This window comes from Thamnophis sirtalis, unplaced genomic scaffold (assembly GCF_051295495.1).
Source record: "Thamnophis sirtalis isolate CommonGarterSnake01/CBP01778 unplaced genomic scaffold, rThaSir2_p1.2 scaffold_10, whole genome shotgun sequence".
NCBI lineage: Eukaryota > Metazoa > Chordata > Lepidosauria > Squamata > Natricidae > Thamnophis > Thamnophis sirtalis.
In genome coordinates, this window is record NW_028261390.1 from 41,513,830 (window position 1) to 41,533,451 (window position 19,622).

The following is a 19,622-nucleotide window of genomic DNA, read 5'->3' on the forward strand; positions in this document are numbered from 1 at the left end:
GGCCAATCCTTCTACTCTGTTGATATATCTTCAGCTCTTAAAAAAATCTTCCTTTTATGACCCTGTAGTCCCTATTCCTGGGACAGTTGAGGTGACTGGATGGACCTGAGCATTTGCTGGCTGGATACCCCTCCTGACACCTATGTGGAGTTTGAAGCAGATATTTTCTCTCTGCATCCTAGGACAGAAACATTTGCTGCAACCTAGACTGGAGGATCTCAAAGTTCTGAGTCTTCACCACTAGGCCACTTAATCATTCTAAATTCTATTTGACTGCTGGTGTTTAATAAATGTCATACAACTTTTAAAAACTGGTGCCAAATCTGAAAATTTAGGTTTGGTTTAACATACTGTAAATTTTTATTATCTAAATTTTTGCTTTGCCAAAACAAATTATTGTAAAGTATAATTTGATTCCTAATTCATACTCTCTGTTCTTACTAATCATTAAATACTTATTTGATTTTAATATGCTCTGAAGCTCTTCATTAATGTTTCTTTAAAAAATCTTTTTATCATATAATGCTTGTAACCATATAACCCTTTCCTGGTTGTTTTTCTTACTCTTTTATTTCTTCACCAATTTCTTAAATATCTAATTAAATATAGAATGCAAAAATAAATACAAGATAACATAAATAAAATTAAGATGGTACCTGAATTACTCTGTTTCTTCTGCTCCCCACACCCTTTTTCTTCTGTGGAATATGTTAAAGTTGTAAATTTAAAAGCAGAAAGGTTTCCATAAATTGCATAAAGCATCTGAATATCCTTTCTTGTCCACCATTTCTTAACAGTAGCAATAACCACAGACAACCCTTGAGAGTTCTAAAATATCTGATTGGACCTGTGAATATTCCAGTATGGATGACTAATTTGCTCTGACTCCAGTCATTGTTGCATCTTGTTTGTGGACTCTCAAGCAACCAAGCAACAAACAAAATAGATGCTACAAGGATCTATTATTTTAGGAAAAACAAAATTCTTTTGAAAGTCCTATAATCAACAGCCAAAGTCACAAAAGTGAACTAAATATGAACAAAGGCATCATTATTTAAAATACCCTTCATAACTTTCAAACAGAAAACTTCATAAAATGGGTCTGGATGAAGATTTATATCTTATTGTTTTTTTCTGTTAAGATCAAGAGAATGGAAATTTAATGCTATTCCTGTCAGAGGGCTTTTTCCAGGTAAGAATGGTCCTGGTGAACCAACTAATGCTGCTTTTTTAAAAAAGTAATAAAAACTAGTCTGTATAGCTCTGTAGTCAGGCATGTGGCATACGTGAGTGCCTAAAAGAGGCTGGCCCTTTGCCAATGCCACTTACTTTACTTCCTTATTTTGTAGAATGAGGGAGTAGCTAGGACAGAGTTGAACAATATATGAGTTGAGAACCCAGAGTGGGAATCTCAGAGTATGCAAAAACCTAATGTCTGTACTGCGTACTTCTTCCCATGTGTACTTGCAAAATTATTTGGCCGTAGCCCTTCCTTGAACTGAAAGCTACACCTTCTGATTCACAGTCACAAGAATCCTGTGTAATATGTTAGACAGAACTGATTCACATTAACAATATAATCTTACCTTATAAAGCTAACAAATAACTATTGTAATCAAAACAAACGGAAATAATGATGTAACTATTTCAAATGATTGCCCAAGGCTAAAGAATGCATAAATGCCAAAAACAACTTTGAAAATTAGTTATAATCTCATAGTTAATTCATAGTGGCTTTTTTGGCCTATCGTAGATACCTAGTAGTTCATCAGAACAGTTGAAGGCAATTGACAAAGAACAAAAAACAAAAGATAATATAGTGGCATTCACAGTGGAACAGTGATGAAAGTCCCATCCCTTCTCTACTTGAAATATGAGGTAATGTATTTACTTACTTATCCTATTTAGGAGCCGAAGTGGCGCAGTGGTTAGAGTGCTATGCTGCAGCCACTTCAGCTGACTGTTATCTGCAGTTCAGTGGTTCAAATCTCACCAGCAAAGGGTTGACTCAGCTCTCCATCCTTCCGAGGTGGGTAAAATAAGGACCCAGACTGTGGGCGCGATATGCTGACTCTGTAAACCGCTTAGAGAGGGCTGAAAGCCCTATGAAGCGGTATATAAGTCTAACTGCTATAAGAGCCGAGGTGGCGCAGTGGTTAAATGCAGCACTGCAGGCTACTTCAGCTGACTGCAGTTCTGCAGTTCGGCTGTTCAAATCTCACCGTCTCATTTTTGACTCAGCCTTCCATCCTTCCGAGGTGGGTAAAATGAGGACCCGGATTGTTGTTGGGGACAATATGCTGACTCTGTAAACCGCTTAGAGAGGGCTGAAAGCCTTATGAAACGGTATATAAGTCTAACTGCTATTGCTATTGCTATTTAAAGATGGCCCATTTCCCTCATAGAGCGACTCTGGTCGTCATGCACATTTGTCATACACATTTCATGTATTTGTATCCCACATTTATTATTTTTACAAATAATTCAATGCAACAAACATATCTTCATCCTCCTATTTCCCCCTACAAGAGCAACCCTATGAGGTGGGTTGGGCTGAGAGAGATTGACTGACTTAAAGTCACCCAATTGGCTTTCATGGCTAAAGCAGGACTAAAACACAATCATCTGCTTTCTAGTCTGATGCCTTAACCACTAAATAAACTGGGTTTTAAACAGGCAGAACATTATGTCACTGATCCATTCGTCCAGCAGAAGGCAAAATGGATGGATGCTATAATTGATCACACAGACATGACTTTACCAGAGTCAATGTAGTTACAATCTGGTGAAGTGATCTCCATTGTCAGGATTTGTCAAGTGCAAAGAATCAGGACCATACATTAAGTTCCAGTTAAGAAGGTTTATTGCTTATGCCTACACATAAGAAAATGACACTAGATAAGAGTCAACAGAATTCAAATGGGGGTTGGACTTGAATTGCATGTGGGGATGTAGGAACTCAATACTGATTTCCCTCTTGATTTCCCACCATGCTCTGCTTCTTCTCCAAAAATATTGGAAGTAACTGAAAACAATAGTAAAAATATCTATATCTCATGATAAATAGATCAATGAAAGAAAGTTTCGTCCTTAAATTATACGAAGCATTCATACCACAAATTCAGCACTGAAGAATTCATACCACAACTTCAAAGGACTATAAAACTACTGTGGGATTTGGGGTCTTCAGAAAATAAGCATTTTTAATTTAAATTCTCACATGTTTCCCAGTTAAAATTTAAAACATAAATATGTTTGTTTAACACCATTTCAAGGTGGTAAAATTACACGTTCTTTTTAGATGTATGTTTCTATATCTTTCTTCAACCTGTCGCGCTCCAACAAAGTTGGATTAAAATTATTATTATTCACAACCAGGAAAGCTAAGGGAAACTAGTTGGATGCCTTTAATAAGTGAAGATAAGTTTGATTGGCTGATTAAAAAAAGACAACCCTTGAATAAGCAAATTCTTCTGAGGCGAAAGCATTTCACATAATCAATGGTGAAAGAGAAGAAAGAAAGAAAGGAAAAAGAAACAATGAACCTCAACCAGTTCCCATTCCATTTTAGTCTCTTCAGATATTTTGCCTGTTGGGCAGATTACAAGTATTCTGTTTGGCAAAAATCAAAGAGAATAAATATCAGAGCTGACACAGGGCTACATTACTTGAATTGGGTGTGAATATATTCATGTTTTAAATAGTTTGAATATAGTTTATATACTAAGATATTGCTGCCCTCTCATGGGCAGACATAGATCTGCAATCAATATTTTGGCCATTTCATATGAATGGTTCCCCTTCATATTTAAAATAAATTTATTAAATATATATGTATAAACAACAGATTTAATAAATAAAATATGTAGTAACCAAGTGACATATTGCAAGCATAGCATTGGTTCATATTTTCTCAATAAGAAAAAGCTATTAAGACAGATTTCTTTATTTGTCAATATATCTTAATTAATATTTTAATGTAGTAATTTAAATTTGCCTCTTATATTCACATAGCAGTGATAACAAGAGAAAGAAAAGCCAAAGCTATTAATATCACGGAGTACCTAATTAAAAAAAAATATATTGAACAGAACAGCTTTAAATATAATCTGCAGTCCTCTAAACGTAGCATTAATCATGGAAATAGTCAATATATTCACAATTAAGGAACTAGTTAATTTATGGCATACATTTCCTTTTGAAAAGTTTATATTATTTGACTCACCAATAATTAATCAAGACTGATGATTTAATTATGTCTTGTTTGATCCTGACAGAGGGAAAAAAATCAGCTCAATTAAATGAATCGAGGTTTTTGAATATTCTACTAAATATGTAATGAAGAACTAATTAATAATTTTATACCTATGCATTTGAGAAGTAGCTAAAATTGCAATAGTTATCTGCAACATCCCAGTTCTTTCCCTCATCATATAAAGCCCCAAAATATATAATTGATTCTGTTCTACGCAGTGACATGCAGTGAGGTTTATGGCTGGTGAGGCACTGACACAAATGTTTTTAGACTTGTGGACTTCAACTCCCAGAATTCCACAGCCAGGCATGCTCAGTTCCGATTTAAAGCGACAGCATTTGTTTTTCTCTTTTGCGAAATAATTTTTCTTTTTCTTCTCCCTTCCCCTCCTTCCTCCCTTTCTCCCTTCCTCCCCCCTCTCAAACACACACACACACACACACACACACACACACACACACACACACACACAAAGTTGGTTTGGAGGGAGTCAGGGAGACCACAGGAGGAGGCAGGAAGCCAGTCAAAGAGCCATACTGGAGCACACACACTTTCCCCCAGCCTCAGAAGATCCAGCTTCACTGATTACAGATTTAAAAAGACAAGTGGCTCTGCCTGCAATCAAACTACACTTGGGGAGGGAGAGCACTTCCCTCCAGCCTTTGCCCAAAGCCCCACACCAGGAGGATGAAGTTTGAATTCCTCCCCCTCTCTCTGACCCACACGTACATTTTCCAGCTGTTTCAGAGAGGATTTCAACTCTGCTCTTGCCTGCCATCATGAAAAGAAAAAAAATGTAAAAGGAAAAAGGCAAGAGCTGAGGTCAGGCTGAGCTAGTTGCTGCCAGAGTCACCGTGGATGACTCTGCTTAACTGTTTTAAAAAAGCACCCTCTACAGGAGGAGGCAGGAGAACGACATGCCTCATCTACATCAGGAATTTTTCAGCTTTTAACCCTTGCTTAACTCTGCTCAAGTGATCATAAAACGCCTAAAGTCAGATTATAGAGGGAGCTTTTTAGAGGCTTTTTTAAACAGTTAAGCACTAAGCTGAGTTATCCACTGTGACTCTGGCAGCAACTAGCTTAGCCCGACCTCAGCTCTTGCCTTTTTCCTTTTACATTTTTTTTCTTTTCATGATGACAGTGGTGAGGCTCTGCCTCCCCTGACTGCACGTCACTGGTTCTACGTATGTAAGAGAACATTCAATTCAAAATTACAAAGTTGCATGGGAACTTTATATATTTATCTAGAGAAAGCATATAGAAAGGCAAACAACAGGGCAGTGATAGATATATGAAAGAAAAATCTTTGACAGGCAAAATGTTTTGTTTAAATATGTTTGCATGTGTTATGTCGGTATTTTTCCCTTTCCCTGTTCCCTTTTTTGTAAGATGCCAAATAAATAACAATTGGTCTACTTTTACATATGAATTTGAAATAGAATGCCATGAGTAATGGTAACCCCCAAACCATAGTCCATTCCTAGTTTTTGGAACTCTTTGAAGTTCCATAAGTCAGTAGACAGTGAGGGAGTGGAGCAGGGTCTCATTCTTTATTCATATATTCCAAGGTCTTGCCCAGTTCACACAAAAATGTACCCTTAAAAATATCTGCAGATAAAGTTAAATAAGTGGCACTGTCTCACCTCAGAAACTTCCTTAGAGATTGCCATGGACCTAAAAGAGAACATCAGCGCATAGGCTTGACTCCCTACAGTAACAGGACTTCTTTAAATGCTCAAGAAGAAGAATTCTTTAAAAAGAATTAGGTTAGTAAATAAATGCAAAAAAGGATATAATAATGTATAATCTTAAAAAAGACCAATAGGCTCAGGACAAGTTTGATCTCCAGATAGATGTATAAATGCCCTATGATATAACTCAGATAATGGCATCTGAAAACTGTAGGTAAGATTTACGGTCTAACTTTTGTCAATATATATATTTTGGGTTCTGTTGGAGCTTTTGAATAAATGCAGAGATGCTTATATAGATTTCCTTCTTCCCTCCCTCTCTCCCTCCCTCCCTCCCTCCCTCCCTTCCTCCGGTCTATTCCTCGCTCCCCCCACTCTCGCTCTCTTTCATCTTTGAGTCATTTTTGACTCCTGGTGATTACCTGGATTACGCCCTGCAGTTTTCTTGGCAAGATTTTGAAAGTAACTTGCCACCGCAGAGAGTGATTGGCTCAAGGTCAACCAGCTGGCTGTTTTTGTCTCAGTTGAGAATAAAATTCACATCTCCTACTTTCTACCTTGATATTTTAACCAACTGACTCTCATGTAGAAATATTACATATGAACAATTCAGAAAAGTGCAGAAATATAATTTCAAAAGTAAATCTTTTTACGTTGCAGAAAAAAATATTTAAATATGCTTTAATAATGGTACAGAAGTTATAATGCTGTGCATTTTCTCTAGTGCATAGCTTACCATTGCTGTATTTGAAGACTGAAAATAGAAAGGGTTTAAAGCAGGGCTGAAATCCTCCTGGTTCAGCCCAGTTCGGCTGAACTGGGAGGGACAATTATCCTTAGTTCTGCGAACCGGTAGTAAAAAAAAAAGGCTTCCGAGGATCGTGCGTCTCAGCTGTGAACTGTGCAATTGTTGGAAGCTTTTCTCCCCACTTTTTAAAGCATTTTTTCCTTGTCAGTTTGAGCGAATAGGCAGGGGGGGAAATGCTTTAAAAAGCGGGGAAGGGGTGTATGTGCTGAGAGAGAGAGAGAGACAGAGGGAGGGAGGGAAAAAGGAGAGGGAGGGAGGAACACAAATCTGGCACTAGACGTAGCTTCAGAGGATATCTTGAAAGAGCACAGCAATCCAGGGCTGGAAGGGACCTAGAGGTCATCTAGTCCAACCCCCTGCTCAGCAGGACATCGTTAAAGTTAGTTTCTGTCTTTTGACACCCCCCCCCCAGTCACATCACCAGATAGCCATCCCACCCAGTCACATAACGCCCCCACCAAGCCACGCCCACAGAACCGGTAGGGAAACAATTTAGATTTCACCACTGGATTAAAGACATGTAGGTCAAAATAATGTGGGTCAAAATAATGAATTCAAATGATGTTGAGAAAAACATGAATTGTGAGAAAATAAAATTAGGCCCTTCATCCGTTTGACAAAAGTATTTTTATTAGATGATACAGTTTTACATCTCTATCATGCAGTCTAATAAAGAGTCTTCTCATTCAATCTATTACTTTGTGAAATTGAGATACAATTAGTTAATAACAGTATAAAAGTTTCCTGTTATATAGAGGCAGTGGCAATAGGTATTAACTTGCACAAAGCTAATAAAAATAAACACAAATATATCTCTGTTTTTGTATAAACTCTCACAATCTGTGGGATGAATATACAGGGATCTCTGAGATATTAGGATGTCTGTAACAAATACCTGAACGGCGATGGGCATATTTGATGATATAAAGTGAGGAAAATAATACTTCGAGTGGCTTAAAATTCATATAAACCTCATGCTTATTTCAGTAAAAGGTATTGATTCAAAAACAGATGGAAAGCTATAAGTGTGTGCAAAATGACCAAAAAATATCCTTAATGAAGTCTTACAACCATGTGTAAGAACATTGCAGCATCATCTTAGAAATGAATGCCATAGGTTCACTTTGATTTATTTCTAGAAATCTATGTTTCTGTTTTAACAAAGTATAATGAATGTGCGCTAATATAATTTTCAATTTCCCAACCCACATAAGGTGAGCAGATTTTAACATTGGTAAAGAGGGACACCATTGACGGGGTGGGGGGTTGATTAAAAATTTTTTTTCACTTAACAAATGTGGCAAGAAAAATTGTAAAATGGGGCAAAACTCAATAAATTTCTCACTTAACAACATAAATTTTGGGCTCAATTGTGGTTGTGCATTGAGGACTACCTGCACTTATCTTCAGTGTTACTTCATTCAGCTGTAGCATTAAATTTCCTATAGAACAAGCTTGTTCTTTCAGAATTGTGGAATTGTTATATAACTGTCTACCTTTAGAAAAGTTTCTCTTAAGTTAAACTCAGCTCCTATAATTTTATTGATGTGTCGTAATTTTCTTAGCAGTAGTATGGAAATTGTCATTGTTGCTTTTGGACAATTTTTAATATTTTCCTATTAAATATACAGTACTGAGATTCCCAGGTGGGTTCCCCTCCAATTATTAGCCAGGTTCAACCCTGCTCATCTTTTTGAGAGCAGGCAAAAACAGCCAGGTTGCATCCCTACAAATTGAAAGCTCTCTCCCTCCCTCCCTCTCTATCTCTCTCCCCTCCCTTCCTCTCTCTCTGTCACTCTGTGTGTATGTGTGTGTGTGTGTTTGCCTGTCTGTCTCTCTCTCACTCACTCACTCACTCACTTAATCACTCACTGTGTGTGTCTCTCTGTCTCTGTCCTTCCCTCTCTCTCTATCTCTCTCCCCTCCCTTCCTCTCTCTCTGTCACTCTGTGTGTGTGTGTGTGTGTGTGTGTGTGTCTGTCTCTCACTCACTCACTCACTCACTTAATCACTCACTCTGTGTGTGTGTCTCTCTCTGTGTCTCTATCTGCCTGTCTTTCTGTCTGTCTCTCCCTCCCTCCCAACCTGAAGATGGGCTCCGGACCAGCGGAGCCTCTTCCTTCTTTTTAACCAGGTGATCTTTCCTAAGACATAAAAAAGAACCTTAATTACAGGCTCAACAAAAGAAGCTGGAAAGAGATAATGAAGCCAAGAAGCTGAAACCTGGGACTGGAGAAAAACCTTTTCTATCCCCTTACCAGCCCATTTGGGAAGACGAGTAACACGAGGGCGATCCCACCCCCCACGGATGGGTTCCAGACCAACGGAGCCCCCCTGGACGTCGCAGCAGCAGCAGCAGCAGCAGCAGCAGCAGCCCCAAGTGCGCCGATCTCGGCGTTTTTCGCATCAGGGCGTGCTGCAAGAGGGAGTGAGTGAAGACCTTTTCTAGCCAGCGCAAAGGACTTGCTTTGCTGAGCGGGGGCACCTCTACCACCAGCAATCCAGAAAAGGTCTTCACTCACTAGCTCTTGCAGCCCGCCCTGATGCGAAAAATGCTGAGATGTTAAGCAAGGGAAACATTTGTTGCTTCAGTTAAAAAGAAAAGCAATTTCAGAGCTACGGCTGGCGTCAGGCCAGCAAAGGCTTCCCAATGACCTCCCCCCCACCTCCGAGTTCCTGACAGATCGAATTATTTCAGCAACATCTCCCCCCCCCCCCCGGCACCCCGCCTCCCCCTCGCACATCACCTTCGCTCCATTCTCCAGCAAGCTTCATGGGGTTTTTTTGCCTTTAGGAATAAGAATGTTTAAAAGGCTTTTTTTTTAATTTGAAAAAAAGATGAGGCAGGTTCTGAAAGAGCGAATCTGCGTCGCACGGCTACACTTTTTCTTCCTCCAAATAATGGTCACTGCTTATTGTAGCGAGTCAGCCTCCTAACTTCAGTCCAGGCTCTGCAATTACCTTCCCCCCCAAACCCACAGAAACAGGAGGGAATCGGTCATTATCATTAGCACTCTCTCCCATGCCTGGCCTCCCTTTTGGAGGTAAGGGGCGGGGAAGAGCAGATCTCCCGGGGAAACAAATATTCCCCAAGTGGCCACCATCCGCTTCTCGTAGCTCCCCCCCCGAAAATGGGAGAGGAGTGAAATAATGCTACGCTTTGGAAATGCGGATCTCCAACGCCAGGTCCACACCAGGAGGTTAGGGGCTTCCCTCCAGGCCACCTGCACAGCCAGCAGCCGTGTCCACAGGCTCCGTGGGGAAAGGCGGGCCATGGAAAAGGGGAGCAAGTGCGCTCCCTGCCTGCCCGCTCCAATCTCGCACGCCCAGTTCCCAAACCCTCTCTTCAGAAAGAGTTCTCCAGCAAACTCTGGCAAGGTGTTTTCCCCACCCCACTCAGGCCGAAAGCAAATAAAGCAAATAAAATATAAAATGCTGGTTTACCTTTCTCTGCTGCTTCTCTCCCAGGCTGGAGCCGAGAGGAGATCTCTGTCCTAGTCTTCCTGCTGCCCTTGTGGCACGGGGAAAACGGAGGGTACTTTGTCCCTTCTGTCTCCCCGTTGCTCAGAAAAGCAACTCCGGGAAGGTCCTTTGGTGGCGGCAGGCGTCCTAGAACCTGCCTGCTAGCAAAGGACCTTCCCAAAGTTGCTTTTCTGAGCAACGGGGAGACAGAAGGGACAAAATACCATCCGGTTGGGATGGGTATACAGGGCTACGGAAGGGGATGGCTTACTTCCGGGTCCGGTCACAAAAATTGGGACTTTTTAAGAACGCCCCGGGATGCGGGACAAATTGTGTGAAATCATGACTGTCCCGCCATAATTGGGACATCTGGTCACCTTACTCTAACAAGTGGTTGTTGTTGTTGTTTTGCTCTTTTCTGGGAACTTTGCTTTTACTGGGATATTCAAACTGTATTGTTGTACCCTTTAGCAAATTTTGAAAACGACTGAATGGCCACGCAGAGTTATGCAGTTAATCATTGTCTGTGCAGTCAGTGGCTCCATAACATACACAATAATTATACAGTATCATTGATTCAAATATAAATATACGTGAATAAAATTCACGTCTGTTTACTCTTTAAGAGAGTTTACTCTTCTCAAATGAGGACTATTCTAATCTGTGATTGGTGCCCTTCTTTCCATAACATTGGGGTTTTTAAGGCTTGTAAACCCTGGCTCCTGTTTCAGAAGACATCTTAAAGTACAGCAGATCCTCTGGAATAGCAGTGCAAGGCTTTTAAATTAGTAGGAACTTCAACCTTCTTTACTCTTCCAGGATTTTCCCCTGTAGGAAGTTAGCACCCACCCCTCTCCTAGAAAAATGAAATATTTTAGGAAATATTAAAAGGACAGAATATTTCCTCTAAAAGGGAGGCAGAAACTCAGCCCCCCACTTTTGTCAATGGGCCATTAAGGTCTGGGCCTGTCTATTTTACATAACAAAGATCTACCTTCTTCAGGCAGAATTATAGTAGGAATTGCCCAAAGCCCTTTCATTACATCATCACCCAGCAAAAGTCAACCAAGCCTGGGACTCAAAAGACAACCTATGGAGTTACCCCTGCCTGACCCCATGGGAGTCTGACAAACAATCACAAGCTCAAATTCAAAGCCCAGCAGAGGGTATAAAATCCAGGCACTCTCAGCATCTCTTCCCTTCTTGCCCAGGATCTCAAGTCATGTGATCCTGTTAATCAATAAAGCATCTTTTGAAGCAGTCTTCATGTTTCCAGTGTCTTTCTCCCACTTGGAACTGAACCCAGATTGACATTTCTTCCAACATCCCCTTCCCCTAACTGGAAAGCACCGACAAACCCTTTTATTACCCACTTGTCTTCTAAAGTTGCATCAACAACAAATTTTCCACTTCTCTAATACAGTGGTTGGTAGGCTATTTCATTTTCCCCACTTAAAAAATCTTCAGCATGGAAAAAATGAGAGCTGTGGGGTGGGAACAGCTGGCTTCTGATTCTTATACCCTCCCATTGAACACGGAAGGAACATGAGAATGTGGACACTTGGCAGTTTTTGGAAGATAAGAGAGGTAAAATCAATATGCTCTAAGATGAACATCCATTTTCTGTTGTAAGCTAGCTTTCTTACAAGTCTGGGAATTTGGGGAGTAGCATTTCAACTCATCTGTCAGCATCAGATTGAGAAAGTCTATTCTGATTAGATCTTGCATATTTTGCTTTTGCCTAACTTTTTTTAGAAAATGCTAGAAAGGTATGGTGTTTTTTTTTTAGCTAAGTATTAAATTTAAGGGGATGCAAATTTATCAGATCAGATCTAGGACTCCAAGTTCTATACTGTGAAATTCTAGGCAACCACAGCATAATTCCAAATAAACTCATTTTCTGCCATCAAATGATAGCGTAACTTTTTGCAATCCATTCTGTTATTCCTAATCAGAGAAAAATATACAGTAAATCTCAGCAAGCAAGTTAAACTTTTACTAATGTGATTTCTTAGATGGGCATTCCCTCCGAATCACAATAGAAATCTTACAATATGATTTTTTATATATTTGTCGGTAGATGGATGAGATCTAGGTAAGATCTTTTACTACAGTAGAATATTTAAATCAGTTTATTTTGCAGATGTAAAGCACAAATAGTAGAAAGTGCCTCCATATTTTTGCTTGTATGCTATACAAATGCCACACCTTTTAGGAATAAAATCAATACAAATCTCAAAATACTACTTTTTTTCTTAACAGGAGGACTGGCACAGATAATATTCAATCTGTACAAAAGTAGAATGGATAGAGGCTAAACAACTGTTTTTTACATCTCATTTGTTCATATTTTCAGAAGCAGAGAAAATTTACCTTTTGCTTATATGAAGAAAAATCCACACAGTTTCCTGTTTCTGACAGAAGTACCTAGTAAGAAACTAAGAAATATTTTTCTAAAGCCAATGGAACTGTATTAACACTCAAACCAGCATTGGAATAGTGGTAAGAATCTATCAATATGAAAAGTAGGATTTTTATAGGATATAAAAATATATCAGAGGTGGGTTCCTACCAGTTCGCACCTATTCGGTAGAACTGGTTCGTCAAATCTACCTAACCGGTTAGAAGAGGTTCCACCAGTGGACCAGGAAAGCAGGCCACACCTACAGAAGAGGTTCCAAATTTTTTTGAAACCCACCATATAATATATATATTTTCATGGGTACGGGTATGCAGGTCTTGGCATATTTGAGTCTTTTCCTGTGTAAGATTGAGAGTATCTTGGCGATGTTTCAATGAGGTCCCACTCACCATCTTCAGGCTGGGGCCTTCGGCTTCGTGCTTGTGCAAGCAAAGCATGATCAGAGCTGTTGTCTTTCTATAAATATTGGTGGGGGTGTGGAGTGCTGGCTTTGTTGCTGTAAGCGGATTGGTTGGCTGTGTTGTAACATCTTAATTAGTTGATGGAGTTGATGTTTGCAGTCTGCATGAAGCCGAAAGCACCAGCCTGAAGATGGCGAGTGGGACCTCATCGAAATGTTGCCAAGATACTCTCAATTTTACACGGGAAAAGATCCAAATATGCCAAGACCTGCGTATGTATGTATGTATGTATGTATGTATGTATGTATGTATGTATGTATGTATGTATGTATAATTCCATGAGGAGGGATATATATATCCCTCCTCATGGAATTATATTACACTGAGAACTGCAATCTAGCAATAGCACTTAGACTTATATATCACTTCAAAGTGCTTTACAGCCCTCTCTAAGCAGTTTATAGAGTCAGCATATTGCCCCCAACAATCTGGGTCCTCATTTTGCTGACCTCGGAAGGATGAAGGCTGAGTTAACTTTGAGCCAGTGAGAATTGAACTGCCAAACTGCTGGCAGCCAGTGATCAGCAGAAGTAGTGCATTCTAACCACTGCTCTACCGCAGCTCTTTAGTTTATTTAGTTCTATATATGGGCTCATATAATTACATACATTTCTACATATTTCTACATATTGTTTTAGTACTGTCATCTTCTTTGGATCTTCATTTTTATTCTTTTCACTTTAAATAAAACTGCCATGAAAAAATGCACTAGTCTGCAGCCAGAATTTTTTTTTTTTTTGAACTTTAAAGATTTTAGTTTGTCTTAATAAGGGTTATTGTCACAGCATAGTGACAATAGTCGGGCTAACTTCTTAGAATACCACTAGTTCTCTCTTTAGAGCAGGGTTTTCCAAACTTGACAACTGATAAGGCTTGTGGACTTCATGGCTGGCTGGGGAATTCTGGGAGTTGAAGTCCACAAGTCTCAAAGTTGTCACCTTTGGACATCCCGGTCTTAGAGAAGAACCATTTCAATCAAATCTCAGAATAATCAGAGTAGTTTCATTAGAATAAATGAAGCAAAACCTCAATTTCATCCTGTCACATGATATTGAGAAACACTCAATCCTCATGACATTCTTTGGCTGCTATAGTCATCGTAGGCTTAAAATTTCAACAACCACAATTATTGTTCTGATATTCTCTAATAATCAAATACATATGCAAACAAATATAAAACCACCATTGTGTTCCTTTAAGGCACAACAGGAAACTCATTCCAGAACCCAAGGCTACATTGATCCTTTAATTCCTAGCAAGAATAAGAAATTGAGAGTTTAGGAAAGGTAAACCACATCACCTATTATTCTTTGGCATGTGCCTTTGATGAAGAAAGAAAATAATAATCTTCCTTCAAACCAGAAAACATAGTAAGCTATGTTGAGATCAGATATCATTTTATGCTTTGAACCATCAAAGCTACATCTAGGAATATGTTTATTTTCAGAAAAGGATTAATTGGAGCCAAGAGGAAAGCAAAACATTGCAATTAGACCCGATGACATTCCAGTGAGGTCAATAAAAAAGTAATACAACACTTACATGGTAAAAGTAGAATTACAGATTAAAACAACTTAAAATTTCTGGAAACTCTAGGATATACATATCCCACAAATTCTGTGTTAACTTCTGATTATGAAAAATTATCTGAATTCTAGGGATCACATTGTCACTTAAAAATGATTTCCGTGATATCAAAGAGACTCAGATGGCTAAAACCAAATCTTTTGCTTAAACTAATCTGTAAATTATATATGCTTTTCTAGTGAGTTTCTTTAAGCTACCCTCCAACCACAGAACACTTACTTTTATCCAAAACCACATTTCCTATAAAGTAAATCATTCTTGCTCTATAGCTCTACTCATTAAAAAAAATCAGGCATATGACAAACACTGATCTACAGTAGTAGTGACCCAGGACAATGTGATTCACTGCATTACAACATAAGTATTTCACAAAAAGCCTGCAACTTCCCTAGTCACCAAAGGACTTGCATATTTCATAAGTATTGCAACATATGTCTCCTATTCATTTTACTGAAATCCATACCATTGCTTTCTGCTTACATTACCTACTAAGACATCCTCAGGTCATACCCTCCATATGACTACACATAATTTCTTCATATAGCAAATCTTCCATACCATTCTTAAACAGGTGGTATTCTGAAAATAGCCTACCATGTTTACACTTGAACATTTCTCTTTTTCTGCTATTAAAATGAAACTGTGTCACAATAGTTTAGCCCTAAAAGCATTGCAAAATGTTTTTAAACTCAGTTGATTTCATGAAAAAGAACATTTTTATTTACTTTTCTGAATAAGGTGAGGTCTTGTTTATTATTTATTTATTTACTACATTTATATCGCTGTCCATCTCATTGCCATATCTCTGGGTGGCTTACAAAGTTAAATGGTATATCTTACCATAATAAAGGAAATTGCTGTATTCTGAACTGCATATTTTTCTTCAAACAAAAATCCTTCTTTGTGTATTCAGTTATGAATATATAAAGAGGTTCCAGGGAAGGATTTGGAGAGTCCCATACATCCTGGATGACATTCTGTCACATTCTATATTGTATACCTAAGGTTTCCCAAGATTGCCTGGAGGCCAAAAGCAGTTGCTCTCAGGATTGATATGGTGACAGAATTTTGATTAGTCAGGATAAAGAGCCCTTTTCATATATTTGTCAAACTGTGGCTTGCAACCCATTTATGGTAACTGGGGTTCTTCATGCAGAAGCTGGTGGAAAACTCTTAGCTAGGAAAAATTCTGTTTTGTTTTCCTACATAGGACCTTTACTTTATTTATACACTGAGGCATGTAACTTGTTTATATCTACATCCTGAATGGCTTTTCTTCTGATGCTTCATCTTTCTTTGTGCTGGTTATGAGAATAATGTTTTTCAGGTGCCCGGCATGCTTGTCTAGCCAATTCAGTAAAAGTTTAAAAAGTCAATATCTTTTAAACTTTACTTTTAAAGTTTAAAAGGCCAATATATTTCCTGAAACAGTATTTCAGATACTGAGCTAGAAAAAAAGAGTGATGTGGGCACCAAAATATAAGCTGCATAACCAATTTACAATAATATAAATTTTCTTCTTTTAGAAAAGTTGTATTGCTCTTTAGAAAGGAATGAATTATACCAGACAGTATGAAGATAAGCTGTAGCTTTAATCCTTACTAGAAAGTACCATTGAATTTGATGGTATTTGCTCCTGAGTTAACATTCATGAGATTCTAGCAGCAGAAATGAAGACCCAATACAGGTAGTTCTCACACTTACGACCACAATTGAGCCCAAAAATTATGTTGTTAAGTTAGAAATTTGTTAAGTGAGCTTTGACCCATTTTATGACTTTCCTTGTCACATTTGTTAAGTGAATTGCTGCAGTTGTTAAATTATTAACATTGTTGTTAAGTAAATCTGGTTTCCCATTGACTTTGCTTGTCAGAAAGTCACAAAAGGGATTCACATGACTTCAGGACAGTGCAATCATCATAAATAGGAGTCAGTTGTCAAGCATCTGAATGTAACTCTTGTGATCATGGGGATGCTACAATGGTCATGTGAGAAATGATCAGTGCCGTCGTAGTGAATGGTCACTAAATGACCTGTTGTAAGTCGACGACTTTAAAAAAAATCATTTCTCTCTCTCTTATTTAGGAAATAGTGAATATATTAGAATCTTTTTTGTTAACCTTTGAAAATCTCTTCATATTTTATTTGCTCTTGAAATGTCTAATTAGATTTTTTAGAAAGAAATTAAAAACAGCATAGCTAAAGTCTAAAACAAAGAAGCAAATGAAATGGATTTAAATTTCCAGGGATTGTAGTATATTGTACTGCAGTCAGAGTGCAATCAGTAATAATATATTCCAAGGCAGGGATAAAATAACTGTGATCCTACAGCAGTTGATGATTTATAATTCACAGCATCTAGCGTGACCAGTGTGAGAGAAGCTGGAATCGCTCTCTGGAAGATACAAGTTGTCCACTTATATTTATATAATACACTTGTGTTAGACTAGGAGGGACATGATAGCAGTATTCCAGTATTTTAGAGACTGCCACAAAGAGGAGGGAGTTAATTTATTTTCCAAACCCCAGAGGGCAAGTCAAGAAATCATGGATGGAAGCTAATCAAGGAAAGAAGCAATGTGGAATTAAGGAGAAGTTTCATAACAGTGAGGACAATTCACCTGACAGTTTGCCTTCAGAAGTTATAGGTGCTTCATCACTGGAGGTTTTTAAGAAAAGACCGGACAGCCACCTATCTGAAATGGTATAGGATCTCCTGCTTGAGAAGGGGGGTGGATTAGAAGACCTCCAAAGTCCCTTCCAGCTCTATTCTGATTCTGATTTATGCATGCTCCAAAGACTGATTTACATCACAAACTGAGTTACGGAAATATAGTGTCTTTCCATTTCTTGTCATCTGCTATATGCATTTCTAATTGCACTTTTGTTGCTATATCTCTAGTCATAAAAATGATGTTCTGACGCTGAGGACATTTGTGCTGATGTGTTTCCCCAAGCTGGCAATATAAGCAAAAACAACTTGGAATGAATGAGCATAACATGAGTTTGTAGATGCCTCAAGAAGGTAAGATTGTCTATTCGGATGCCAGCTTCTTTCCAGAAACTCAGCAAGAAGACTTTCCCTTCCACTGCTATGTAAGGTTTTTAACCAGAAATGCTAAGAATTGATCTAGGACCTTCTGAAAGCAAAATCTGTGTTCATCCACTGAAGTGTGTTTCTTGAGCTAGAAAACTTTGAAGTATCAGCCTAATGAAACTTTAGGCCCTATTACAGTATGTTTCCCTATTTGCATAGCCAATAACAAAGACCAAAACACAACATATCACAACATAGCCAGTGGTACAAATAGACACTTAGTTAACCATAAGTAGGTTGGCATAAGAAACAAAAGGAAATAACTGTTTTCATGTCCTCTAAGATTACATTTTTATCATGATTAATTGGATAACTCACAGGTGTTGATATTGCACAATTATAACTTTCCCAGTTTAAAATTTCACACATGGAAGTACATTAAAACACCATGTTGTGATTTGCTTTTATATAAACTAGATTTCATCCCACTGTATGTCTATTATGCATGTTTCTCTCAAGGACACACACACATACACACACACACACACACACACACACACGGCAAAGAAAATCTGGGATCAACGTCTTTTATAATACTGACAAATCATTAGCACTGGGTCCCATTCTAGATAAATCTTGATTTTACCAGGCCAGAAAACACTTCTTCTTCACACTTCTGATTCTCATTCTAGACCTTCAAGGAAGGAAACTACAGCAGACTCATTTGCTTTTCATGTTTGATGTCTCCATCCCTTTGGATGTGGATTATAATTGGAGTCAGACATTGATAGACAGTAATCAGACTTGGACTCCATGGAAATCATACCAGGATCAGTTTGGGCACGTTGGCTACAATATGCAGGCTGCAGACGGGAACCATAATGGCCAATGGAGCTAGGAGCAGACATTGAGATCTTGGCAGGTAATGTGGCCACTGAATAGCTCCTTCCAAGTGAAGCTAATTTAGCATGGACACTTGGAGCTGGATGCTCATAAGCCACCTTTCTCTTCCAGTCATCAGGTGGTGTAGATAATGTTTTCCTACGAGCCGCTGACATGACATTTGCAGCAATAGATTCTTGAATGGTTTGGGGACCAAAAGCATCATCCACAAATCCAAGGGGAGACTTAGCTGCTGCTTCCCAAGGGGTCAGCCTCTTCCCAGGCTTGTCAACTGCTGCTGGTGCTTTGGTAATATAACCAGGAGTGGATTGGAACATCACAGGAGGAACTGGGGACATGGATCTGGAAGAAGTGGAAGGTAGCCATCCGGGAACTGATACAGATCGTTCATGGCCCCTTTCCTAGAAACAGTAAAGTCTTAGTGTTATTACATTCTTGAATATCAGTGACAAAAGATTCCAAAAGTAGAGCAAATATATATATTTAATCTATTTAACTGAAGTAGTAAGATTGATTTTTTTACCTAAGTAGCTTTTCAGTGTTATAAAAATTAAGCATTCTGAAAAACATTTTTAAAAGCTGGTGTATTTTTGTTGAAAAATTTATTCAAAGGAAAATATAATTTCATTTTTTTTCTTTTTTAATGAAACTATCTCCAGAACCTGTAATCAGCTATTATTAATAAATTCAAGAAAGCATTAAAATAAAAAATCCAAATAGCTGTGTCAACAACTAGTGGATTTTGGGAGATAGCCTAAGGTTTTATACTATCTGATCCATGGCAGTGTCACATTCAGTCAGGAAACAGATGAAGAGCAGAGTTGCACTGACAGCAGTATATTCTAACATTAGAATGGCATATTCTACTATGATATACCCATATATGCAAATAAATCAATCTTGGATGTTTTCTGTTGTTTGCTTTTTGTTTTGTTTCTTATGCTAGTCTTTGTAATCAAGATGAATGAATAAATTAGTGTAACAAACTACAAAG

General features: G+C 38.4%; 1 protein-coding gene across 1 annotated transcript in view; it reads right to left on the reverse strand.

Annotated features, from left to right (window-relative positions):
* Positions 1 to 13,393: 13,393 nt before the first annotated feature.
* Positions 13,394 to 19,622, reverse strand: part of SYNPO2 (synaptopodin 2) — a 105,016-nt gene continuing 98,787 nt past the window's right edge. Inside the window, exon 5 of the mRNA XM_014065920.2 lies at positions 13,394 to 19,029. Coding sequence (XP_013921395.2) covers positions 18,457 to 19,029 — 573 coding nt within the window. The 3' untranslated portion in view covers positions 13,394 to 18,456. The remainder of the gene's footprint in view (positions 19,030 to 19,622) is intronic.